The 27,080-nt window shown below is 41.3% G+C and overlaps 2 protein-coding genes across 4 annotated transcripts in view; both read right to left on the minus strand.

The window, feature by feature from the left end:
* Positions 1 to 270: 270 nt before the first annotated feature.
* LOC140565381 (uncharacterized) lies at positions 271 to 7,107 on the minus strand. The gene is made up of 3 exons (XM_072691265.1): positions 6,888 to 7,107; positions 2,364 to 2,513; positions 271 to 1,735 (listed from the first exon to the last, which is right to left on the minus strand). Exons 2-3 carry the CDS (start codon positions 2,434 to 2,436, stop codon positions 495 to 497), a joined length of 1,314 nt encoding a protein of 437 aa, XP_072547366.1. The 5' UTR covers positions 2,437 to 2,513; positions 6,888 to 7,107; the 3' UTR covers positions 271 to 494.
* A 2,298-nt stretch (positions 7,108 to 9,405) lies between these two features.
* Positions 9,406 to 27,080, minus strand: part of glis1a (GLIS family zinc finger 1a) — a 38,012-nt gene continuing 20,337 nt past the window's right edge. The window contains exons 3-9 of one of the 3 annotated variants that reach the window (XM_072690972.1): positions 26,249 to 26,410; positions 21,465 to 21,575; positions 20,194 to 20,323; positions 14,369 to 14,528; positions 13,462 to 13,562; positions 11,750 to 11,860; positions 9,406 to 9,805 (exon numbers count right to left, since the gene is read on the minus strand). In XM_072690972.1, the coding sequence (XP_072547073.1) occupies positions 9,672 to 9,805; positions 11,750 to 11,860; positions 13,462 to 13,562; positions 14,369 to 14,528; positions 20,194 to 20,323; positions 21,465 to 21,575; positions 26,249 to 26,410 (909 nt within the window). In that variant the 3' untranslated portion in view covers positions 9,406 to 9,671. Of the gene's footprint in view, positions 9,806 to 11,749; positions 11,861 to 13,461; positions 13,563 to 14,368; positions 14,532 to 20,193; positions 20,324 to 21,464; positions 21,576 to 26,248; positions 26,411 to 27,080 lie in introns of all 3 variants that reach the window. The other 2 variants (XM_072690973.1, XM_072690971.1) reach the window with 2 other exon arrangements.

Here is a 27,080-nt window from a genome sequence, read left to right on the forward strand (position 1 = left end):
CGACTTTCTGGATTTTGAAAGAACATTGCTGTGAGAATTTGATTGCATTCAGAAACAAGAGCGTTGGTGAGGTCAGGATGTTGGCTGATTGATCACCACCCCACCTCATCATCCTGAACTCCTCTGGTGTAGCTGAATGCATTCATTAGAAGGGTGTCCACAAACATTTGGACATGTAGTGTAAGTATGAGTAGTCACTAATGGAATTAACCTTTTTTTGTTGTTGTTTTTTATTCTTTTTTTTACATAGTTTAAAAAGATACACACCAACATAAACTGTAGGACATTTCTCAAATGAAATATTATAACATAACTAATATTAAAAGTTTTTTTTTTTCACTTTTGAATGTTCTCTCAAGAACTCTTGAGTGGGAATTTCAGAATCAGAATGACCTTTTTTACTCTTTCCACACTTCTCTGTGGTCATCAACCAGTGCAGCACAGACCCGCACAGGAACCGTCAAGGAAGACTAGAAGATCTAAGCAATAAGACTTCAGGAGCAGGACAGATCCACACTCTCATACTCTCCATGGTCCGAATCCTCGATCTCCAGCCCAGGAACCAGGCTGTAGTATTTGGTAGACTGAGTCATGTAGGCTTTCTCTCGGTCAGCTGAGTCTTTCATCACTTCGGTTACGCTGACCGTCTCCAGGTCCTGCTTGCTGTCTTCCTCCTCCCTTTCCTCGCGCTCCTCCTTACCCACAATCCCATCTGCAGAAGAGGCTGAAGGTGGAGGCCCCAGAGAGTCCACGGACCCTAGTTTGACTTCCACTTCTTCATAGATGTCCCTGGTGCTGCCTAGCAGAGCTGAGGAAGGGCGCAGCATCAGCTGGTTCTTCAACACAGCCTCTTCACCTCTGTCTCCAGCTGCCGCTTTCTCCCCGAAAGGCGGCTTCTCCTGAGCCCAGCGTCCATTTCTGTTCAGGTGGGTGTCCTTCTTGCAGGTCCTGGAGCTTTGGGAGTCTTTCTTCTTCTCTTTTTTGCCGCAGCACCAGCAGAGCAGCAGGATGACGAGAAGAAAAAGTGGGAGGAGTATAAAGAGGGCGCTGAGGCTGGTGGGTGCTGGCGGACAAATGTTTTTAGCCTGAACTGACCACACCATCTTGCCTGCCAGTCTTGGTGGAGAAGCACAGGTCAGATTACGCAAAGCGTCCTCCAGTATGGTGGAGTTGCCATGCTGGACATTTTGGAGCTCCTCCACCAAAGCACAAGTGCAGTTCCAGGGGTTACCTGCCAAATCTAGCTGCTGGAGCGAAGGCTTGAGGACAGAGCTGGGAAGAAACTGCAGGCGATTTCCATCCAAAAGCAGAACACGAAGACCGCTTGAGTTAAGCAAGAAATCTACAGGCAGATCCTGCAGGAGATTCCCTCCCAAATCCAGCACTTCCAAACTCTCAGCATTAGCTAGGAAGGTTCTGGGCAGTGATTTGAGCCTGTTCTGACCCAGGTGCAGCTCGCGCAATGAAGGGAAAACAAGTCCTGCAGCAGTTTCATTAATATGGGTGAGATTACATTGGGATAGATCCAAAATCTCAAGGCTTTCCAACGACCCTAAAGCCTCCCAAGACACAAGAAATGAAGATCCCGTGAAGTTCAGACAGCAGGTGTCGTTGGGGAGCATGGAAGGAAACTGGTCTGAATTGGTGGCTCTCAGGCACTCACATGTCTGAGTTCGTCCCTCAGAACCAGAGACCAGGTAAAGAATGGTGAAGACGGCACAAAGAGAGAGGATTCCTGCAAGAAGAGCACAGAGTTAGAGATGAAACACGGTGGAGAGATCTTAAAGTGATGATCTGACCAGAAATCGACTGTACAGCTCCACCCCCTTCTCCCTAAAATCTTTCAATCTGGTGCATTTTATTTCATAATGCTATATGGACAAAAGTATTGGGACACTTCTCCTCTTAATCATTGAATTCAGGTGTCTGATTCAGTCTCATTTCCACAGCTGTATAAATCCAGCCTCTAGTCCTGCAGTCTGTCTTTCTTCCACACACCAGTGAAAGAACGGGAGGTTCTGAAGAGCTCACTGAACTCCAGCGTGGTTCTGTATGTAATAGGAGACACCGCTGCACCAACTACAACAAGTCAGCTGGTGAAATCTCCTCCCTCCTAGATCTTCCTCCATCAGCTGTGAGTGGTGTTATTATTGAACAGTGGAAGAGTTTAGGAGGAACAGCTCACAGAGAGCAGCTCAGCCACCGAGTGTCTGTCAGACCACGTAAAGTTACAGAGCGGGGGCAGAGCTCCAGACCTGCTGCTGCTGGTAGAGCTTAGAGCCCCAATACTTTTGTCCATATAGTGCATCACTAGTGCATCAATCTAGTCCTAAAGTGTGTTCTGGATGCTTGCGTTCACTCACGTGTTTTTCCTTCTCTGCTGTTGGAGGAGACCTTATGGGATCTCCAAGCTTCTGTCTCCAGGTGCAGAGCCATTGCCAAGGTTTCAGGGCTCCTGTGGTTTGTCTAGGGGTTGCCATGGTGACCAGGTGAGCTGGGATCAGGAGTCCACGCTGCAAACACAGGAGAGATAGCAGGGCTGAGTGAGAAAAGAACAAATACTGGAGATGGACTTGCTCAGGCAGTGTGAGGAGATAATTAGCAGATTTGGGTGAAGCTGCTTCTGTGACGGGGTTGTAAAAATGTTTTTTTAAAAATTGAAAAAAAGCTCTGTATAAATAAAACCGAGCTGAACTGACGTCTGCAGACAGCTGGTTCTGCTCCAGCCTCAGAGCTGCAGAGTCGATAAGGGCTGTGGATGAGAGCACTTTGCTCTGAGATACATTTTCCACCCTATTGCTTAGCAATGTGTGTGTTTCTGTATGTGTGTGTGTGTGTGTGTGTTTCCCCTACTGTGCCAGTGTAGCCCTGACAGCAGCACGGCCTTCCTGATGTAAACAATGGAGAGTGGAATGTGTGAAGTAACCAAGAGACCAGCCCACCTCCACAATCTCCAGCTCTACTGTACTTCTCACAGACGTTACTGTGAGGAACCGTCTAAATGTACTGAGACTTTAATCAATAACTAATAATCAGTTTCATCCTGATATATCTCAAACTGAAGGTGCTACAAATTGTTCTTTAAGCAATGCCATAAAGGAACCTTTCAAAAGAAATCAAAGGTGGTTCCTCTATGGCATAACCAAGAGAACCATTTGCAGCCCTATTCATTTGAATATGCTACATGGGAAATTTTGCCATAATCATGTGTTCAGTGTAAAAATCCTCTCATTAATGATTTTGGGTCCTGGTTCTATGTAGAACCATCAGCTTTACTAAAGAACCCTTGAAGAACCTCTTTTGTGTATATATACAGCGATGACCCAGCACATTCCGCTTAATATGCTGAACATGCTGTTTGTCCTTCACGTGCCGCCAAGCCATGGATTTTGCAAGACCTCTGAAGGTGAGATCCGTGGTATCTGGCAGCAAGACGTTCCAGCAAATCCTTCAAATCCTGGAAGTTGGCAGTAGTAGTCGTATTTCTGGATTATTTGGAGGCCTTCAACTCTTCGTCATGCTCCTCAAACAGTTTCTGAGAAATACACTGTATGTGTGAAGAGCTGCAGATACTTAAACAGGCCACTGCCATTGAGGAATACTGTTGCCATGATGCTTACATGTCAACTGTAGGCAATGGTGGACAGGGGTTAGCATGGGCACTCTGACCAGTCTGCAGATACACAGCTCATATGACACATTCCTCCTCCCGTAACCATCATTAAACATCTCTGTTCTTGTGCCGCAGAAGAACGTCTGGCATAGCCTTCATCTGTCGTCGCTGGTGGTCTGTCCCTCCTCAGACCACTTTCAGCAAAATACTCACCACTGATGACTAGGAGACCCCCTGTAAACCTTGTAGCTGTTTGAGAGACACTCTAAAGGTCCAGCTGCAGCACTGTTACCACATCATCTACACTATTACCTTCATCTGGGAGGGGTCTTAATGTTTGAGCTCACTGGTGTATTTATATGTGTGTGTATACAAATATATAAATATATAGGCATGAGGAACGAGGACGTAGAGCGGAATCTCATAACCTTGTAAAATGTTTAAAAAGGGAGCGCCGATGCAGCCAAGAAATCTCACAGCATAAACTTTGAACCGCAGAGATAAGTCTGCTTTCTCTTAGCCGTCCACTCCCAGCCTGATTAGACAGCAGTGGAGAGATTAACAGACATTAGAAAACGGTCCAGCAGGACTGATATGTGGCATGATGTTTGAACACACCCTCAGGGCAAATGTATTGGTCCATATCAGGGTTTCTGTGGGTGGTAGTGTCTGACCTCAGGCACCAGGAACCGCTTAGTAACCTAATTCACCACAGCAGAAACTGTACTACAGTGTAGGTATGGTACTGTATCCCAATCTAACTCAATTAAAAGAGCTGAAACTGTACTATAGTGAAAGTATGGTACTGTATCTCAATCTAACTCAATTAAAGAGCTGAAACTGTACTATAGTGAAAGTATGGTACTGTATCTCAATCTAACTCAATTAAAGAGCTGAAACTGTACTATAGTGAAAGTATGGTACTGTATCCCAATCTAACTCAATTAAAGAGCTGAAACTGTACTATAGTGAAAGTATGGTACTGTACCCCAATCTAACTCAATTAAAGAGCTGAAACTGTACTATAGTGAAAGTATGGTACTGTACCCCAATCTAACTCAATTAAAGAGCTGAAACTGTACTATAGTGAAAGTATGGTACTGTACCCCAATCTAACTCAATTAAAGAGCTGAAACTGTACTATAGTGAAAGTATGGTACTGTATCCCAATCTAACTCAATTAAAGAGCTGAAACTGTACTACAGTGTAGGTATGGTACTGTATCCCAATCTAACTCAATTAAAGAGCTGAAACTGTACTATAGTGAAAGTATGGTACTGTACCCCAATCTAACTCAGTTAAAGAGCTGAAACTGTACTATAGTGAAAGTATGGTACTGTACCCCAATCTAACTCAATTAAAGAGCTGAAACTGTACTATAGTGAAAGTATGGTACTGTATCCCAATCTAACTCAATTAAAGAGCTGAAACTGTACTATAGTAAGAGTATGGGTACTGTATCCCAATCTAACTCAATTAAAGAGCTGAAACTGTACTATAGTAAGAGTATGGGTACTGTATCCCAATCTAACTCAATTAAAGAGCTGAAACTGTACTATAGTAAGAGTATGGGTACTGTATCCCAATCTAACTCAATTAAAGAGCTGAAACTGTACTATAGTGAAAGTATGGTACTGTATCCCAATCTAACTCAATTAAAGAGCTGAAACTGTACTATAGTGAAAGTATGGTACTGTATCTCAATCTAACTCAATTAAAGAGCTGAAACTGTACTATAGTGAAAGTATGGTACTGTATCTCAATCTAACTCAATTAAAGAGCTGAAACTGTACTATAGTGAAAGTATGGTACTGTATCTCAATCTAACTCAATTAAAGAGCTGAAACTGTACTATAGTAAGAGTATGGGTACTGTATCCCAATCTAACTCAATTAAAGAGCTGAAACTGTACTATAGTAAGAGTATGGGTACTGTATACCTAAAGCCACTCAGTGAACAGTTATATTCAGACACAAACCTCATCATGACCTCATCCAACAATAATTTCCACCCTCACATCCTCTTCCTCTCACACACTGTAGATAGCGATGTCACCTCTCAGAATTTTACAGGTTCCCTTATTAAATAATAACAACTCATTCTTAGCAGCATAACCTAAAGCTGCTTATATTTATGTAGTTATTTGATATGTATAGTTGATACGGCCTCTTCAGAGACACTCTTCTGCAGACTCGAACACACACTTACTGTTTATTTACTGAATTTAACAAACGACTGTGCTAAAAATACAACATTAATCATGCCGTGTACAAAGCATCTGTCCCTTTTATATGTTTATTTGTTTGTAATATGTTAAATAAGGTAGGACATAAGCAATTATGTCTATAATGTGTTGAAAATTGTCCTATTTAAGTTTCAACATCAACACATCATCATTTAAACAAGGGTGCACAAACTTTTGCACTTAACTAATTCATTTGATTGTAAATAAACTGTAGTAGAACTGTAAGAACAGTTTAATAGCCACTATATATATATATATATATATATATATATATATATACACTATATATATATATATATATATCCATATGCATATGCAAATGAGTTTTCATAATATAACATATGGTTGCATCCCAAATGGCACCCTACACCCTATGTAGTGCACGACTTGGGTCACAAAATAACACATAATACACCCACATACTACAATATGCATCTAGTAGAAAGCTATTTGGGTTTGGGACATGATCCTTGTTTAACATTTAGTGCACTATTTACTATTTCACTATTTCAGTGACTGTATGTGCTATGTAGTGCACTATGTAGGGGCCATTTGAGATACAGCCCATGTGTGGAATAGAGTAAGAGTAAGAGAGTAGATTTTAAGCTTTGTTTTTAATAAATAAATAATGCTTTTACATTTAAAGGCATGTAATGAAGATAAAAAGGTGAAAAAATAAAGTTTTTAACTGATAAAAAAACGAGTTGTTGAAGCTAGGTAGGTTTATTATTGTTGATATTGGAGTTTAAATCGATTAATTTATGCAAATAGCTCTGTAACATTGTGCTAAATAAATGTGCTGTACTAAAATAACAATTCTAGTTCTTAAAAACACTAAAAACTGATTTAAGTTAGCTTCTTACTGTAACTCTCCGTTCCACCTTAAATGGTGCAGCAGTTACATTAGGGCGCCTTAGGCGCCCTAATGTAACTGCTGCACCATTTAAGGTGGAACGGAGAGTTACAATAAGAAATACATAAAACTGCAATTTTAAATTCACAATCTGCACAAACTTCACTGAGCCTTACCTCCAGTTGCCATAATGATGATAACGATGAGGAAGATGATGTTTTAAAGCAAAGCTCCTGTCATTTTCCTCTCTGGGGTAGATAAGTAAGGCTGCTTTCCGTCGCGGGTGTGTCCATACAGCAACAGGCTTTCTGCTTCCTCCCTGTATATGTGTGTGTGTGTGTGTTTGTGTTGGCGTGTGTATTTATCACTTTGTGGGGAGCTGCAGCGTCCCCAGCAACATTGGACGACCCCACAAACACACAAATACAAGTCATTCTGCGCTAGTCATTCTAGTGGTCCTTGAATAAATTTATGAAATACTACAATAATAATAAAAGTAATGGCCGTTTTTAAAATTGTACACCACTTAGCTAGCTAGCTACTGTTGCTATGCTTGTGGTAACAGACATAAACATTAGCATTGAGGAGAATTTAACAAATAGTGCATTCTAAATAGTTAAATAGATTAATTTTAACAATCTGCAAGTGCAGAAATGCTGTGTTGTTTGAAAATTGATTAAATACAGCTAATATAGTTATTAGGCCAGTTATTGACTTCGCTAATGTTAGCAACGCTCAGCTCCACAGCTCAGTTAACAACATCTGATTGGCTGAGAGGCGTGTCAATCATTATAAAGGCAGATTCAATATTTAAATATAAATATTTAATATTAAAAAATAATTTAAAAATTCTGCAAAAATAGCAAATATTAACCCATAACATTAAAACCACCTTTCTAATATTGTGTAGGTCCCCTTCCTGCCCCCAGAACAGGAGCTCTGAAGGCCTCTCAGGACCTCTGAAGCTGTATCTGAACACACTGGCCCTTCTAAGCCAGGGATTGTGGGTTCAGGTCCCATCTGGGGTGAAGATGAAGATGTAGCAGAGTGGCCCATAACCCAAAGGTCAATGGATTACACCATCCTCTACTGGGTTGTGAAGCTTAGGGGCAGTGGTGGTTCAGCGGTCAGGGCTCCGGGCTATTGATGACAGGGTTGTTAAGTCCTGTAAGTTGTGAGGTGGGTCTCCATGAGCATCAATGAGCCTTGGGTGCCCATGACCCTGTCACCAGTTCACTGCTAATCCTTCCTGAAACCACTTTTGGTGATACTGACCACTGCATACCGGGAGGGAACACCCCACAAGACCTGCCTGATGTTCTGGTGGAGATGTTCTGACCCAGTCATTATCTAGAACATCACAGTCTGGTTCTTGTCAAAGTGTCTCAGATTCTTACGCTTGTCCATTTTTCCTGCTTCATCGCCTTCGCTGACTAATATGTAGATCCACCCCTCGACAGGAGCCACTGGAACCAGATCATCAGTGTTCTTCACTTCAGCTTGCAGTGGTTTCAATGTTATGGCTGATTGGAGTACAGCTATAGATTATATCGCTATGGTGTATAGTTTGTCTGTTGATGTAATATGCTACTCCTCATATCTACAGTGTTGAGCACACTGGAAACATTGTGATGTTAATGGGTAAATAGAGAATCATAATAATAATAATAATAATAATAATAATAATAATAATAGTACTGGAATTTTATTTAATGTGTACAATACCTCTGGTGCAGTACTTTTCCATATTTATTATCACAGTTATTACCAATATGTCACTTTACTATATTCATATAATTTATATATATGCAATTTTTTCAAGTTTTCTCAATTTCTTCTCTCTTTGTTCTAAATGTATTTTATTTTATAGAGTGTTTATTTATAGAGTGTTTATTTATAGAGTTTATATAGTTTATTTTTACATGAATGGTTGCAAATGTAATTTCCCTCCTGGGATCAATAAAGTATTTCTGATTCTGATGCTAACTGTATTTGGTCTATTATCAGGGAATATGGCTCACTAATAAGCACTTTTAAGGTTAATCAATAACAAGAAAATGCCAAAATGGTTATAATAATGAGTTGTTAAAGCTAGCTAGGTGTTTTGTTGTCGAGTTTAAATTGATTAATTTCTGTGAATAGCTCTGTAACATTGTGCTAAATAAATGTGCTGTACTAAAATTACAATTCTAGTTCTTAAAAACACTAAAACAATGATTCATTTAGCTTCTTACCGGAACTCTCCGTTCCACCTTAAATGGTGCAGCAGTTACATTAGGGCGCCTGAGGCACATTTATTTAGCACAATGGAGAGTTCCAATATTAAATACATAAAACTGCAATTTTAAATTCACAACCTGCACAAACTTCACTGAGCCTTACCTCCAGTTGCCATAATGATGATGCTGATGATGATAACGATGATGAAGATGATGTTTTAAAGTATTTGGTCTATTATTAGGGAATATGGCTCACTAATAAGCACTTTTAAGGTTAATCAATAACAAGAAAAACCCCAAATGGTTATAATATTTAAAATATGAACTAAAGTGCTATTTTCTTCTACAAATTGTATTTTAATAATAAAAAATTGTGATCCAACTGACCACTAGGTGTCGACGTTTTACACACAATGGCTTTGAGTGGCTCTGAAACTAAAGGTGAAAACTGCCATCTGCTCTTTTTACAGAGGTTTTATTTAAGAAAGGAAGCCGTCTGATCTGTACACACTGTTGAACAGCCGAGGACACACTACACTCAGTACACGCTTTACTGTAAACATCATCTCCAGTTCTCCAGGCTGAAGATCTGCACAGATCTCTGGATCTTCAGTACGGTGCCTCATAACAACTGAAAATCCAAAAGTCCAGAACCTGCTGACCAGCTGGTTGCTCCAGTACCTCAGTGCAGTGGATATTAATCCAGGTCAGTCTTTTCCAGAGATGGAAGGATGGGTGGGTTCATGTCTCAGCATAAAGGGAGCAGATCTGACCCAGGCAGCGGTCATACACACCCATCTGCAGCAGGAGGCCTTCATCACTGGTGGAGAAAGGTCCACTGACAGCTTGAGGATCCTGACACGAGCTGAAGTCTGCTGAAGAGAAGAAGAAGGCATTCATGTAAACAGCTCTGTTCAGAGTCTCCTAATCCCATCACTCTACCCCCGTCTCTCAGCAGTGAGAGGGTTCTACTGTAGAAGCTCCAGATCTCCTCAGAACAGATAAAGCAGCTGAACATAAATCCAGTAAAAAGGAGAAACAAGAGCTTCTCATTCTGAAGAAAGAAAGCAGTGAGATTTTGTCGGTGAGCTAGTCTGAAGAACAGAGCTCGGTTCCTCCAGGTTTCTCCTGGACGCCCCCCAGTCCAGCCAGCACAGCGTGGAGGATGTGTTCAACTCCATCAGCAGCAGCAGCAGCAGCAGCAGCAGCAGCAGCAGCTCACCTGATTTACCATCATTAAGCCCTGATTTACCACCAAACCAGGTGTTGATCTGAGGAGAGCTCTAAATAATACTAGACTCCATGAGGAGAACTTTGGAGATGTTCTAATGATGAACACAGTGATGGAGAACCTCCACCTCTTTCTGTAGGAGTGATATTACTAGTGTTTATTCTGATATCAGTGATTTACTGAGCAGATCAGCAGCTCTACTCTCTGATTATCACAGGGGGACTAAAACTAATGCACAGTGCTGTATGTAGGTATATAGTATATAGCTCTATATAGAAGTATTCCACTTCTGTCAAAGAACCATACTATTATATAGAACATGTTTGCTTAGAACTTTTTGAAATGGTTCTACATAGGACCAGAAAGGGTTCTAAAATTGTAATGAGTCGAAGAACCAATTTCAGTAGTATGTGAAACCATTTAGCTTAGAAAGAAGAACCTTTTGCAGATGGCAAATGGTTCTATATAAAGCCCCAAATGTGTTCCACCCCTTTTATAAACCGTCTTTATAGAAACAGGTTTGGGTGCTTAAATGGTTTTTTGCATTAGTGGAAAACTCAAAAATGGTTCTGTATAGAACCAGAAAGGGTTCCAGTATTGTTACAACTCAAAAACAATTTGAATACCGTACAGAACCCTTTTTGCTTAGAGTGTAGAACCTTTTGAACAATGGTTCTATATAGCCCCTGGAAGGGTTTGAGTATTGTTATAAATTAAAGAACCGTTTTCAGTAGTATTTAGAACCCTTTTTGCTTAGAGAGAAGAACGTTTTGCAGATGAGAAATGTAAAGAACATGCAAAGTCAAAGAACCCTCTTAATATACGGAACCTTTTTTTGTGTAGAGTGCAGAACTTGTGTTCTTTATAGAAACAGGTTTGGATGCTTAAATTGTTCTGCGCATTGGTGGAAAGTGTTTAGTAAAGGGTTCTTTACAGAACATTAAAAAAAGGTTCTGTATAGCACCAGAAAGGTGCATTACTGTTATGACTCGAAGAAACCTCAATACTATATATAGAACCTTTTTTTGCTTAAAGGGTAGAATGTTTTGAAAGATGGTTCTATATAGTAGCAAAAACGGTTCCGCTATTGTTAAAGAACCATTTTTGGAACTATATAGAACCGGTTTGGACTGAGTGTAGAACTGTTTGAAAGGTTCTGTATAGCTTCGGATTGTTTTCCATTATTGTTATGACTAAAAGAACCCTTTTAGTAAAATCTAGAACCCCTTTTTAATTGTTTATTTGTTTGTTTGTTTGAGTGTAGAACCCGTTGAAAGATAATGAGTGAAAGAGCCAATATTAGTACTATATTAGTATTAATATTTGGGTTAGACTGTGGAACCTTTATAGCACCGGGAAGGGTTCTAGTACTGTAAAGAGAACTCAGAACTACATGTAGGCTGATTGCATCTTTACACTGAACCAAAAGAACCATTTAACCCAGCATAGAACCAATAGACCTTTCAAGTGGTCCCAGAACCGGTGCCTTTACTAAAGAACCCTAGAGGAACCGTATGATGACCCTAATCACACTGACTGTAACTCTATCTGGCTGACTGCGGGCCTGCAGGATGACGGTGGTCCTCACCAGGTGGGCTGAAGGCGGGGATGTAGGTGTATCCGTTCTGCTCACAGCCGTGCAGATCGCTCCCTCTGTCGGCGTAATTCTGCTCGGGCGGGGCGGAGAAGCTGTGGAACACTGGAAACAACACAACGGATCAGACGTCAGAACCAGCACACGTCTTCATTATCTCCTCCCAGCCAGGCTGCGGATTTATGAGCCTCGTTTAGATCAGGGAGTGTTTACAGATGCGTGGAAATGTCTCTCTTCAGGATCCGCTCCGACAGATGGATCCCATTCCTTCTTCTAATTGAACTGGCCATGGAGCAGGCCTTCACCGCTGGGTTAATGAAGCCAGAGTTAAATCATTACCACTCGTTATGGCAAACTAACCACACACACACACACTCACACACACACTCACACACACACACTCACAATGGGGAACAAGCAAATAAACCATAAATCCACCACAGCAACAATAGCGCTCTTCATGAGCGGAGCAGCGTTCCCGTAAGTGAGGGACTTCCTGAGGCCTGTGAAAGTGGCTCTTCATCCACAGTGCATCAGATTTACTGCAGCTTTACTAGACCTAACGCATTGAGCAGGTCGTATATTGCAAAGCAAGGCGTCATATAGTGTTTATACATCAGTCCTCCAGTTAACTCCTATTGTTCTGCTGCGTATCTCATCTCACAGTTTACGAGATTTTGATCGTTCCAACTGTGAGTGTTGGGTCTGATTGTGTGATTCAGGCTTGTATGAATGGGGTGTAAATATATTTTCTGTCTTATGTCATGATGATACACCCAAACAACCACATGGGGTGCCACAGCAACCACTTGGCAACACCTGAGCAACCACCAGCTACGCCATAACACCTGGGATACCACAGCAACTGCCTACCAAACACCTAGCCTCATCCTATTAACCACTAAGCAACACCATAGCAACCACCTGGGACACAACAGCAACCACCTAGCAACCACTTAGCAATGTCCTGGGATACCATAGCAAACACCTGAAATAACACGCCAATCATCTCGCAACGATATAGCACCTATCTAGCAAGCATTTAGCAACACTATAGCAACCACCTGCCACACAACAGCAACCACCTAGCAACCACTTATCAATGTCCTGGGATACCATAGCAAACACCTGAAATAACACGCCAATCATCTCGCAACGATATAGCACCTATATAGCAATCACTTAGCAACACCATAGCAACCACCTGGGACACAACAGCAACCACTTAGCAATCTCCTGGGGTACCACAGCAACTGCCTACCAACCACCTAGCCTCATCCTATTAATCACTAAGCAACACCATAGTAAACACCTGGGACACAACTGCAACCACCTAGCAACCATTTAGCAATGTCCTGGGACACCATAGCAACTACCTAGCAACCTTTTACCAAAACTATTCCAACTATCTGACACAGCAACTGCCCAGCAACTACTAAGCAACACTGTAGCATCTGGGATACCATTGCAACCACGTAGCAACATCATAGTCTATAGCACCATAGCAACCAGTTAGCAACACCACTGGAATTTTACCATCATCATTCCATATAAGCCCAGACTGAGCTCCGCTCCCACACTGAGCTATACAGAAACTTGGGAGGTGATGGGAAACACTGACTGGAGGCTGGGTTATGAGAGTATGCTGAGTAATATGAACAGGGTAAATGAGGAGTGAGGACTGAACTGATGCACAGGTTACTCACAGTGTTGGTGCACAGGGTGCTCATGGTGGAGCAGGCTGGGTTTCTGAGCTGCGCTGCTAAAGGACGCTGCTTTGCTTTCAGACAACAGTGGACAGGTCAGTCTGGAAGGAGACGAGCATCATAAGTGGTTAAAAGCTACAACTGTAGTTCCCACACTGAGAGTCTAACACTAGAGGAATAATAATAATACTAATATTGCTGATATCTTATTTGTTATTGTTTATAATTAATAAAGTATTAGCGGTTAATAATAATGTATGCATATACAGTACATGCAGTTTAACAAGTCATCAGTTACACTGTTAAATAATATTAATATTCTGGTCTAAATGAAGGGAGCAGGTCCTGTGTGACTCATTAAAGGAGAAGTTCTAATCAACATGATTGATCACTGATCAGATTCAGCTGATCAGCCGAAACATGTTGAACTGGACTGGATATTACATATGATTTGTGTAGAAGATTTTAAATTGTTCAGTATATACATCTCATCCCAAAAGTACTGGATGGAGCTCCTCCACCATCATTCCAGAGAACACAGTTCTTCCACTGCTCCACAGCTCCTCAATGCTGGGGGGCTTTATACCCCTCTAGCCCACGCCTGGCATTATTAGGCAGCATGGAGCCAATAGGGTCATGATATTGATCTGCTCCAGAGAGTCCTATTCTATTGGCAGTGCTTCTTCTCTACAGGGACTAGACAAGCTGTGTGTGTACATTTACACATCTGTGTCAGTAATGGGTGCAGCTTAAAGTAGCTAAATAAACTATCCAGTACTAAAGAATGAAGGTCTAGTTGTGATTCAATGGTTCAGGCTTTAAATTAAGGTTAAACCCCTGTGCCACGCTGAAGGCGAGTGAACGCACCCGGGTATGACAGTGGTGGGGGGCTGGCCTTTAACCTCACCTGTTCTGCGTGAGGCTGATGTTGTTGTTGTTGTGTAGAGGGTTCGGGTGGTTTCGAGGGAAGTTGAACTCGGTGCTGCTGGTTCTGGATGTCTGGGTCAGCGATGCGCTGCTGGACACTGCTGGACTTCTGCTACATCTGATCCTGTTCTCAGACAACCCTGCTGAGACAGACACACTCAGTAATTACTTCAGAAAATAAGTAAAAAAAAGTAATGAGTAATTACTTTGCCTAAATTGTTATTGGATTACATTACTGACCCCCCCCACCACCCAAATAAAAGTATATTACTACACATTATCTACACTCCTAGTGTTGGGATAGGTACTAAAAAAAGTAATCAATTACAAATTAATTACTTCATTTAAATTGTGTGGAATTACTGTAATAATTTCTTCCTAGTAAAAGTAATCTCACTACACACTACATACATTCCCAGTATTGGGGAAGGTCATCAGAAATTACTTTGTCTAAATTGTGATTGGTTTAATTTACTGATTACCCCCTAGAAAAAGTAACCTCACTACACACTATCTACACTCCCAGTGTTGGGATAGATACTAAAAAAGTAATCGATTACAAATGACAAATCAATTACACATTTATTTCTTCACTTAAATTGTAATGTAATTATTTTACTTATTCCTACCAAGTAAAAGTCACTACACACTACATATACTCCCAGTGTTGAGGAAGAAGAAGGAGGAACATAGTAATGAGTAATTACTTTGCCTAAATTGTAACTGGATTACTTTGCTGATTCCCTCCTCTGAATACACACTACACATATTCCCAGTGTTAAGTTAGTGTAAGGCAAATACTAAAAGAAAGTAATCAATTACAACCGACAAATCCAGTTCATTACTGCATTTATATTGCAATGGAATTACTTGTAGTTGTACTGATTACTGATTCATTTCTAGTAACAATTATCTCAATTATAAATTGTAATTGGATTACTTATAAATAGTAATTACTTTATAAATATTACTTTACTGATCCCCTTTCAAAATTCTAACCTCACTACACACTACATATATTCCCAGTGTTGAGGAAGTAGTCAATTATAACTGACAAATCAATTTCCAATTAATTACTTCATTTAATTTGTAATGGAATTACTTTACTGATTACTGATTTCTTACTAGTTAAAGTAATCTCACTACACGCTACATATATTAAAGAAAATACTCAACCAAAAAATGAGTAATTACTTTGCCTAAATTGTAATTGGATTACTTTGCTGATTCCCTCCTAGAAAAAGTAATCTCACGACACACTACATATATTCCCAGTGTTGAGGAAGATTTTTTAAATATCTTGTACTGATTACTGATTCCTTTCTAGTAAAAGTAATCTCAATTCACACTACATCTATTCCCAGTGTTGGGGAAGATACTCAACAAAGTAATGAGTAATTACTTTGCCTAAATTGTAATTGGATTACTTTGCTGATTCCCTCCCAGAAGAAGTAATCTCACTATAGACTACATATATTCCCAGTGTTGAGGAAAATACAAAAAATGTAGACAATTACAACAGACAAATAAATTTCCAATTCATTACTTCATTTAATTTGTAATGGAATTACTTTACCGATTACTGATTTCTTATGAGTTAAAGTAATCTCACTACACACTACATATAATGAAGAAGATACTTAACAAAGTAATGAGTAATTACTTTGTCTAAATTGTAATTGGATTACTTTGGATGGCCTATTCCCTCATAGGCCATTAGAACGTCGGCTCTACTGGTCTGAATCTGGATTGAGAAGTTGGTGTATTTTAAGATAAAGCAGAAACTGATGGTGATAAAAACCCCAATCATCGCACGCATCCATCAAAGTCTACAGAAATAAACACAGCAGGCCGTGAGGGACTCCACCGTAATTCCTCCCAGCTGATGGTGATCATCTTCTAACTCTCGCTGGTCAGAATCAGTCTAGAGTAAATAATGCGGTTCCTTCTTTCCCCACCGACTCTCTGAGCTAAACAGCCTCTCGTCTCCTTCAATCAGCACGGACTTCGGGTTCAGCGCTGTAGCCCACCTGACAGGTTCTTGACTCTGTGACAGGACTGAAGGAGCGAGCCGGGGGCAGAGGAGGAGGATGGAGGGAGTGGAAAGGCTTGGAAAGACGAGTGCAGTAATTGGGTAAACACACAGCTGATGGGTTTGGAAGAACTGATCTCAGAGAAGGTGTGCAGCGCTGAAGCCAGGCGAGCAGAGAAGAGGAAGAGGGAGAAAGAGGCCTCCAGTCTGCACTCATTCCGCCATGTCTTCACTAATCCTGACTGGCATTTACAAGTAAACATTTATTTAAAGTGACCCACATGACCACACAGCCTTGATCAGAAACCAGCGCACACATTTTACAGGAATCTGACACTTCTGCTGAATGCGTCTACTGTAGCCCTGGAAGCGATGCTGCATAACGAGAGCTTCTGATGAAAAATGAATCAGAGCAAGAGCCACTGAGGCCTTTAGTTCTGCGGAGGAGCTGCAAGGCTAATGTAGCTGCTATAGGTGCGGTCGTTGGCTGGGTAACTTTCTTACTTTGCCCAGTTTTATAGATGATTAAATTATTATAGACGATTATAGATTATTAAATTATTATAGATGATGATTATTATAGAGTCACGCTGATAAATAATGGAAACAAGAGCTTAACTATGACCTTAGGTCGTATGATCCCAGAGCCATATGTTCCCAAGGGCTAAAATTCCCAGAATCCTATATTTCTACATTTTCAATAGCCATTGTTTCCATTTACATTTACATTTACATTTACGGCATTTAGCAGATGCTCTTATCCAGAGCGACTTACAAAGTGCTTTGCTATTTACTCAATAAAAAAATTGGCTAGTTAGAATAGACTAATAATACAAAAGATACCACCAAGCTTCAACATTGCTAAACACAAGACAATAAGGCGTCCATAGAACTATTCGTCCAAGTACTCTCTGAAGAGGAGGGTCTTCAGTCTGCGTTTGAAGACAGCGAGCGACTCGGCCGTTCGGACACCCAGGGGCAGCTCGTTCCACCACTTTGGTGCAGGACAGAAAAAAGCCTGGACGCTTGTCTTCCACTTGACGCTTGTCTTCTTGTCTTAATCCAGGGTTCTATTATCCCAGAGTCATATGTCATATGTTCATAGGGTTCTATATTTAATAGGGGCCAATGTTCCAGAGCCCTATGTTTCCACAGCCAAATGCCTTAACGTTCCCAGAGTCTATTTGTTCTCAGGGTTCTATGTTTCCAAGGACTAGTGTTCCCAGGGTCCTATGTTCTCAATGTATGTTGTTTCCAAGTTCCAATGTCCCTATAATTCTATGGATAGAGCCATACAGAGCCCTGCGTCTTATTGTTTCCAGGGTTCTATTATCCCAGAGTCATATGTCATATGTTCATAGGGTTCCATATTTCCAATGTTCCAAGGTCCTATGTTTTAAGGGCCCTGTTTTTCCACAGCCAAATGCTTTAATATTCTGCTGTATTCCCATGGCCTATTGTCCATGGTTCAATGTTTCCACGGCTTGAGGTTTCCAATGCCATACGTTTCCAGAATCCAACTTTCCCAGAGCCATATTCCCTAATGTTCCCAGAGTCCAAGGTCCTATGTTCTCAGCAATGTTCCAGAGTCCTATATTTTCAGCTATTTTTAAGAGCGATATGCCTTGCCTTCTCAGAATCCTAAGTTTCCAGAGTCCTATATTTTCAGGAGCCATTGTTCCCAATGGCTGATGTTCCCAGGGTCCTATGTTCTCAATGTACTAGGCTTCCAAGGTCCTATGTTTCCACAGCCCATTGTTCTCAGGGTTCTATGTTTCCAAGGCTTTAGGTTTCCAATGTCCTTAATATTCCAGATTCCCAGATGTTCCCTGAGCCATATTCCATAATGAGGATATTTCCAGAGCCCTACATCTTACTTCTTACTGTTCCAAGGTTCCATTATCCCAGAGCCACATGCTCATAGGGTTCTATATTTCATAGGGGCCAATATTCCAAGGTCCTATGTTTTCAGGGTCCTATGTTTCCACAGCTAAATGCCTTAATGTTCCTAGAGTCCTGTATTCCCGTGGCCCACTGTTCTATGTTTCTACGACTTTAGGTTTCCAAGGCCCTAAGTGTCTAGAATCCAGCGTTCCCAGAGTCATGTTCCCTTATGTTCCCAGAGTCCTATGTTCGCAGCAATTTTCCAGAACCCTATGTGTTACTGTTCCCAGAGTGTCCAATGACCTACATTCACAAAGTCCAATGTTCCTAGAGCCCTATAGAGTCTTACTGTCTTAAATATCAAAGCTTAATATTTTTGGAAGTTGGAGTGGGGTTTATTTAGATTTAGATCTTAGGAGGATATCTGTTTGTGCAGGTAACTATTACTGTGCAGAATTATTAGGCAACTTAATAAAAAACAAATATATACCCATCTCACTTGTTTATCTTCACCAGGTAAACCAATATAACACAAAATTTAGAAATAAACATTTCAGACATTCAAAAACAAAACCACAAGCAAATCAGTGACCAATAAAGCCACCTTTCTTTACCATGACACTCAAAAGCCTTCCATCCAGAGATTCTGTCAGTTGCTTGATCTGTTTACGATCAACATTGCGTGCAGCAGACACCACAGCCTCCCAGACACTATTCAGAGAGGTGGACTGTTTTCCCTCCCTGTAGATCTCACATTTTATGAGGGACCACAGGTTCCCCTTACTGGCCAGCCAGGCTGTGGAGTATTTGGATGCATGTGATGGAGCATTGTCCTGCATGAAAATCATGTTTTTCTTGAACGATACCGACTTCTTTCTGTACCACTGCTTGAAGAAGGTGTCTTCCAGAAACTGGCAGTAGGTCTGGGAGTTGAGCTTCACTCCACCCTCAACCCGAAAAGGTCCCACAAGTTCATCTTTGATGATACCAGCCCATACCAGTACCCCACCTCCACCTTGCTGGCGTCTGAGTCTGAGCGGAGCTCTCTGCCCTTTACTGATCCAGCCTCGGGCCCATCCATCTGGCCCATCAAGAGTCACTCGCATTTCATCAGTCCATAAAACCTGAAGATCTTTCTTAAAAGTCTTAAGATATTTCTTGGCCCAGTCTGGACGTTTTATCTTATGTTTCTTGTTCAAAGGTGGTCGTTTTTCAGCCTTCCTTACCTTGTCCCTGAGTATCGCACACCTTGTGCTTTTTGATACTCCAGTAACGTTGCAGCTCTGAAATGGCAAAACTGGTGGCCTTTTTTCAACACGTTTCTTGTGACCCTGTTGGCTATTTGCCATGAAATGCTTGATTGATCGGTGATCACGCTTCAAAAGTTTGGCAATTTCAAGACTGCTGCATCCCTCTGCAAGATATCTCACAATTTCTGACTTTTCAGAGTCCGTCAAATCTCTCCTCTGACCCATTTTGCCAAAGGAAAGGAAGTTGCCTAATAATTAAGCACACCTTATATAGGGTGTTGATGTCATTAGACCACACCCCTTCTCATTACAGAGATGCACATCACCTGATTTACTTGATTGGTATTTGGCTTTCAAGCCTATAGAGCTTGGAGTAGGACAACATGTATAAAAAGGATGATGTGATCGAAATACTCATTTGCCTAATAATTCTGCACACAGTGTGTATCACCAGTGTTTCCAATGTCCTCTATTTCTAAAGGCCCATGGTTCCATATATAAGTCCTATATGTCCAGCAATAGTACCCAGTGTAAATGTATCTTGGCTGCTTGACTGAATTTAAAGTAAGGGTGGGGGGTAAATTAGATGTAAAGGCTGTCACTTTAGATGCTTCATGTGTAAGTTATTTCAGGACCTACCATTAAAGCTGTTTTGCTGATGCTGGTAGAGAGAACTGTGCTCCATCTGACCAACTGTATGAAGTGAATGGATGGAGCTGCCGGTCAGATGTTCCTCCAGACACTCCGAATCCGCCTCCAAACAGGACTGCTGTCGTCAGAACACAAAAAAAGCAAACATTTTACAGTTTAAACTTGGAAAAGTGCAAAGAATGCTGTTTCCCCTGTCCGTAATGAGGCTCAGGCCTGAATGCCTCTGACAGCGTAGAACAGGGCTGTGCTGTGATTCACTGGCAGGCATGTTTGGTGTTTGGTGTGTGTCACCATCTAGGTCACTTGGGGAATAGCATAATCCACTGTGTTACAGGAACACATGTGTTCTTGCTTAGAGAACCAAAGCCATGAGAATCCACACTTTTCATCCACTGTTGTTTTATGAGGCCAAACACAATAGAGCTTTCATAGTGAGGTTGCTGAGGAAGGAGCAGAATTACAAAATGTACCAGCAAGAATAAATCAATTTGTTCGATTATTGAGCTAATTTCATTAGTTCTACATTGTTTTCAGAACAGAGCAGAGCGAGTAGAGAGGAACGCAGCCCCCTTAGAAGTGCAGAACTGGATTTCTGCTCACAATTTAAATCTAAAGGATGTAGAAGGAACAGCTTGGCAAAAATAAACAACCCCAATAAAGCTCTTATCCCAAATGTAGTCGACCAGCCAAGTCATGTTTGTTGTTTCTTTAGTTTTACACTGGAGCTACAAGGCTAATGTACATGATATGTCCATATGTTTGTGGACACCCCTTCTAATTAACACATTCATCTACTTTAAATTGCACCCATTACTTATCTAGGCCCTGTAGAAAAGCACAGCTAAAAGAATAGGACCAGATCAATATGATGACCCTATTGGCTCCATGCTGCCTAATGCCAGACGTGGGCTAGATGGGTATAAAGCCCCCCAGCATTGAGGAACTGTGTTCTCTGGAATGATGGTGGAGCTCCATCCAGAATGTTTCAGGATGAGTTTGGGTTGTGATCATCATCCAACATCCTGACCTCACTAACGCTCTTGCTTTTGCTGAATGCAATCAAATTCTCACAGCAATGCTGCTCCAAAATCTAGTAGAAAGTCTTCTTCTCTGGACAGTAGAGACAGTTACTCCAACAAAAGCAGAATCAACTCTTTTTAACCTCTTGATTTCAGAAAAAACAATGAATAAGCAGGTGTCCCAACACTTTTGGCCAGTGTCTGTAATCTTAATTTAGCCGGCAGGCCTTCGGGTGTTACCTTGTCGAGTGTGTGCAGGGCTTTGGTGGAGTGGCTCTTCACGTGTTTGCGTAAGGAGCTGGGGTCTGTGTAACGCTTGGTGCAGCCCGGGAGCTGACAGGCGTACGGCTTCTGTCAGAAGTCACAGAGGTCAAATAGGTCAGGGACAGCACATATAAAAAAAACACTAGCACTAAATAAACAGATTAGGCCCAGTTTAGACTACACAGTTTAGTTTTTAATTATTAGTGTTAATTAGGAGAGGAATTTACTCTGGGCCTAATCTGCAACCCGTTAAATAACGTGCATATAAACACACAGTAACAAGTAAGGGTTTGGACTCATCTGACTGAAGGTAGTTTTACTTTTTTTTTATTTGAATTCTTGAAATTGTAATATTTTCTGTGAATGTCAGAATCTCACCAAGGATTTCACTAAGTATGTGACCCATACAAGAACTTTTACTTAGTGTGAGCAACACAAGTATGACATATAACAAACACACAGACTGAAGCATCACACTGAGAGAGGAAAACACACTAAACGATAAATAGAATAAAAAAACGAATAAAGAGCTGAGGGAGCTGAGAGAGATGTAAACATCAGTATTTATCCATATGTAGCCTGAGCAGACATCTATACACACACTGTTATGTACAGAAAGTTACAGATGATATACACATTTACAGAACATGAACATCTGTACAGCTGTGCGAATAGTCATGTCACATCTATAGGAATCACTTCATGCACACTATAGTTCATTCATAAGACTTTATAAACATGACCGGGACAAAAACGCATTACCCTTTATAGCCATTAGTGAGCATTATGAAGTAGTATGAAGCAGTGTTCCACCCATAAGGCTTTTATTTACAAAATGCACTTTATAGCCATTTTATTATGCATTATAAATAGTAAACATAATGCTTATATTATATGTAGATTTTATAACATGTCGTGATGCGTGTGTAAGGCTTGTTATTATGTATTATTAACTGTTTACTTTACACTGTCAGTTTCTAAGACATTCTTGCACAGTGTATTATAACAGGGACAGAATTTACAGTATATACTAATAATATGAATGCATTATAATGTGTCATGAATGTGTTGATGTTGATGGTGCTCCCAGGCAGCATTATTATGAGTAAGACAGATACAGCTCTGGAAAAAAATTGAGACACTTAATATTATTTTCTTAAATTTGCAATCTCTACGTTTTATTCCAGGTATTTCATCAAACAGAGCTGATTTAGCTGAATCTGCAGACTATGAACGGCATAAAGTCCCAACAGCAGTGTGAAAGACTAGAGGAGAGCCGGCCGAGACATGAGAGCTGTGATTGGCCGTCGAGGTTATTTCAGCATAGTGATTCTGAATGCTCTCAAAGTTCAGATATTAGTACTGTGATTAAATCTGAATAATAACTTCTTTACATTATAATTATTATAATCATTCATCTGCAGTATTTGAGCAGTTGTTTTTGCAAATAAATAAATGCTCTAAATAGTAAATATTTATATTTGGAATTTAGGGAAAATGTTAAGGAAATACAACGCAAATGTTCATTTCCCTTAAACACACTGCCTATACATAGTAAATCCAGAGAAACTGATCATGTAGGGTGGTCTCTTCATGTTTTCCGGAGCTGTAGTTTAGAGGCTCTAAAATGTGTAAAATAATGGAGAACATTTCTAAGTGTAGGCGTGTCTACATGATTATCCTCATCCTCCTCTGGTGATGCTCAGCTGTAAAGATCTCCTGGCCTGTGGTGCAGGTGCGGTGTGATATACAGAGATAGAGTGTATAAGTGTCAGTCTCCTCTCTGCACCTGCACACTCCAAACACACGCTGAGGAATGTGAATGAGCTGCATGCTGAATAATAACACAGCACCATCAGAAACACACAGGTGTGCGAAAGCCGAGAGCCGAGAGCCGAGAGCAAAGAGCCGAGAGCCAGAGGGAGACGGAAAAGACGGCAGGGGGAAAGGAAGTCCTCAGACATGCACTCATGCTTCCTCACTTCTATTAAAGAACACTTACGTGCCGTCTGCAGGCTGGGAATAACAACATGGTGTATGTTAATAACACAGATTTACAGAACGATAACAACACTGAGCGCTCTGTGCAGATGTTTTCCACACAGATTTATGGCCCAGGCTCTGCTGTAGCTGTCAGATCCGTACTGGCAGTGGTTAAAAGAACAGTTCAACAAAAAAATCATAAAAAATAGAAGGAGCAGTTAGACCGTAGGGCCGGTCTAGAGCTGTGAAATTCCTCTCCATAAAAACCCAGTTCTGAGTAAATTTACCTTCCCTTCTTTCTCAGACTCAGAAATGGACACGGCTTCACAGCTCTAGAGTGGAGCGACTGCCTAACTGCCGGCTTGTGAAGAGACTCCTGCCGTAGCTGATCAGCCAGGATGTGTTTGCTCCTTTAATTTTACAGCTTATGTGCACTAATTAGCATGATGTTAACTGCAGGCCTAAATCCTCATACACTCATAGACTTGCCTATGTACTTTCTGACACTGTACAAGCTCAATGCTGGGGGGCTTTATACCCCTCTAGCCCACGCCTGGCATTATTAGGCAGCATGGAGCCAATAGGGTCATGATGTTGATCTGCTCCTGCAGAGAGTCCTATTCTATTGGCAGTACTTCTCTCTCTCAGGGACAAGACAAGCTGGGTGTGCATTTGCACATCTGTGTCAGCAATGAGTGAGAAAAGCTTAACTAAAGTAGCTGAATGCATTCATTAGAAGGGGTGTCCACAAACATTTGGCCATGCAGTGTATCTGGCGAATTATCAGGACCAGTGTAAATGATGAGGTTTAGCGTTGGAGGAAACTGCAGTGAGTTTAGGTGTTCGGCTGTAGAGGTTAAGGATCTATAAAGCATGTAAGTGTCTTTTCCATATAAAGTGTTCCCCTGTGTTTGAGGTGGAGGTCTGCATCCACTCAGAAACCACCCAGCAGTGAGCGGACGGGAGCTGTTGACGGAGGGGTGGAGGGGAGCGGAGGGTAAGCTCTGCAGCTCTGTGGCTTTATTAGCTGGTGTGAAAGCCACACTGTGAGCACAGTGCAGAAAGACGAGCGTCCGCAGCCTCCGGCCATTAAAGTGAAAGGAGATATGACCGTTTGGCTGCATGTAATTTCTTCCTCCAGCATGTGTGTAAACCAAAACCCTCAATATTTAACAGCTTTGCTCCGGCATGGAAAAACTGACAGCTCAACACTTCCACTGCTTGTTTATTCTGAGCTAATTTGCTTGATATGTACCCAGCGCCTGACAGCTCGGAGAGCAGGAGAGAGAGTAGGAACGCAGGAGCGCTCAGAACAGGTGCTGCTCTGAGGAAAATCTAGAAACTGTACAGTCAGTCCTTCTCTGAGGCCTTGCCGGGGTTTAAACTGATGGCCTCCTCACACTTGATGAACAGCAGTTAGACCGTAGGGCCGGTCAAGTGCTGTGAAATTCCTCTCCATAAAAACCCAGTTCTGAGTAAATTTAAATTTGCTCTAGAGTGGAGCGACTGTCTAACGGCCTGCTTGTGAAGAGAACAGGATTATAAGTTCAAATCCAATTCAAATTCATATTATGTCTGTTCTGTTCAGTTCTGTCACCTCGGATATAAGTGTGAGCGGTGAGAGATGTCAAACTTCTAATCCTATTTTTTTAATAAAATGTTGAGGATAAATCTGGTTTTTGAGAATAGATTTGTTTTTGTAATATTGAGTGAATCTCCTGATCAGTTTGTAATAAATAATAATGTGTTAAAAATCCATAAAGTTCTGTTTTTAGTCGTGCCGTGTGCAATCTAGTTTGAGATTAGCACAAAATGGTGGAAAAGTTACTGTCAGCTCTGTTAAATGGTTTAAAGTATTAACCAGTAACTGGTGAGTCAAATGGTTCCATCCCTGAAATGTATCCGCAACTCTAGAATATATATATATATATATATTTACACATAAATAATATATACTTATAACTATGTAGCACCTTTTTGGTGCTTAATGCTCTATATAGAACCTCTTCTGTTAATTTGAAGAACCATTTCAGAACCCAGTGCTTCTTTGAGCTGCTATGGTTCTAGATAAAGGTGTTAGTTTCTTCTGAATTCCTGAATTTGCCCACATTTCAAACACTGAATGACATCATATCTTATCTTAACACCTAAAAATGCATAAAAGGGACCCTGAGGGTGATTAGTGAGACCCTGCCTCTCACTAGCTGGAGCTGAAGCACTTCTGCAGGTAGGAGTGGACCAGGACCAGAACTCCTCCACAGTGGAGTTCTTGTTGCTGCTTAGGGGGATGCTGAAGGGGCGTGGCTAAGATGACCCAGTAGTTAGCTTAGCACAGAGGCAACACACACGCTGTTTCTGAGCAACCCAAAGTGGCCTTGACTTTCACACAAATGCAGGTGTGTCGCATTAGAGGTGGTCTACAGGCCCAGGTGAGGGGCTGGTCCATTGTTTCTTATCTTTTCTGAATGAATAAATATGGTGGTCACATGGCTGTGTTTATCCCCTCTGGGTCGCTTTTTCATTACTAGGTTTTGGGCTGAGATGTGATGTCATTCAATAGGAAAAGTGTATACAGCTGGAACTGATGTGTAACAGGTCCTGTCTGATCCCAGATCAGATAGAGTGTGAGACACACACTGATGAAGTTCACCCATGTTGTAAATGTATGAGTTGTGTCTGTACTGGCAGTCCCAGCTGTGATACTGGTTTTGTCTACATGTGTCAGAGTGTGTTAGAGTATGTAGTGAAGGTGTGTGTGTGTGTGTGTGTGTGTGTACCGTGTCCAGGTGTGTTCTCTGGTGCTTTGCGCGGTCGCTGGAGTTGCTGAAGGCCTTCAGGCAGCCACGATACTGACAGATATACGGCTTTTCTCCTGTGTGGCTCCGCAGGTGGATCTTCAGGTTCTCCAGCCGAGAAAAAGCCTTACTGCAGCCTTCAAACTGCACACACACACACACACACACACACACACACACACACACTAAATTTCACACAGACACACACACACTAAATTTCACACAGACATACACACTGCTACACAAGTCATAGCTTCAGCTGAAAGAACTATGATAAACTATGATAAGAAGAAGGACGGAAGCGTTTGAGGTACTGAAGCACCTTCTACCTGTCTGTCTGTCTGCCTGTCTGTATACCTGTCTGTATACCTGTCTGTCGTGTCTGTATACCTGTCTGTATACCTGTCGTTCTGTCCATCTATCTACCTATCTATCTGTCTGTCTGTCTGTCTGTCTATCTATCTATTTATCTATCTATCTGACTGTCTATTTATCTACTGGTCTGTCTGTATACCTGTCTATCTTTCTGTCTGTCTATCTATTTACCTGTCTGTCTGTCTGTTTGTCTGTCTGTCTGTCTGTCTGTCTGTCTATCTGCCTATTTACCTGCCTATCTATCTATCTATCTGACTGTCTATTTATCTACTGGTCTGTCTGTATACCTGTCTATCTTTCTGTCTGTCTATCTAATTACCTGTCTGTCTGTCTGTTTGTCTGTATGTCTGTCTGTCTGTCTGTCTATCTGCCTATTTACCTGCCTATCTATCTATCTATCTGACTGTCTATTTATCTACTGGTTTGTTTGTATACCTGT

The sequence above is a fragment of the Salminus brasiliensis genome, chromosome 11 (assembly GCF_030463535.1).
Source record: "Salminus brasiliensis chromosome 11, fSalBra1.hap2, whole genome shotgun sequence".
NCBI classification, from domain to species: Eukaryota; Metazoa; Chordata; class Actinopteri; order Characiformes; family Bryconidae; genus Salminus; species Salminus brasiliensis.

Coding starts and splice junctions, on each gene's coding strand:
- LOC140565381 (XM_072691265.1), bottom strand. CDS start 2,436: ATGGCTCTGCACCTGGAGACAGAAGCTTGGAGATCCCATAAGGTCTCC. Junction 1,736..2,363: donor CAGCAGAGAAGGAAAAACAC/GTGAGTGAACGC, acceptor CTCTTCTTGCAG/GAATCCTCTCTCTTTGTGCC.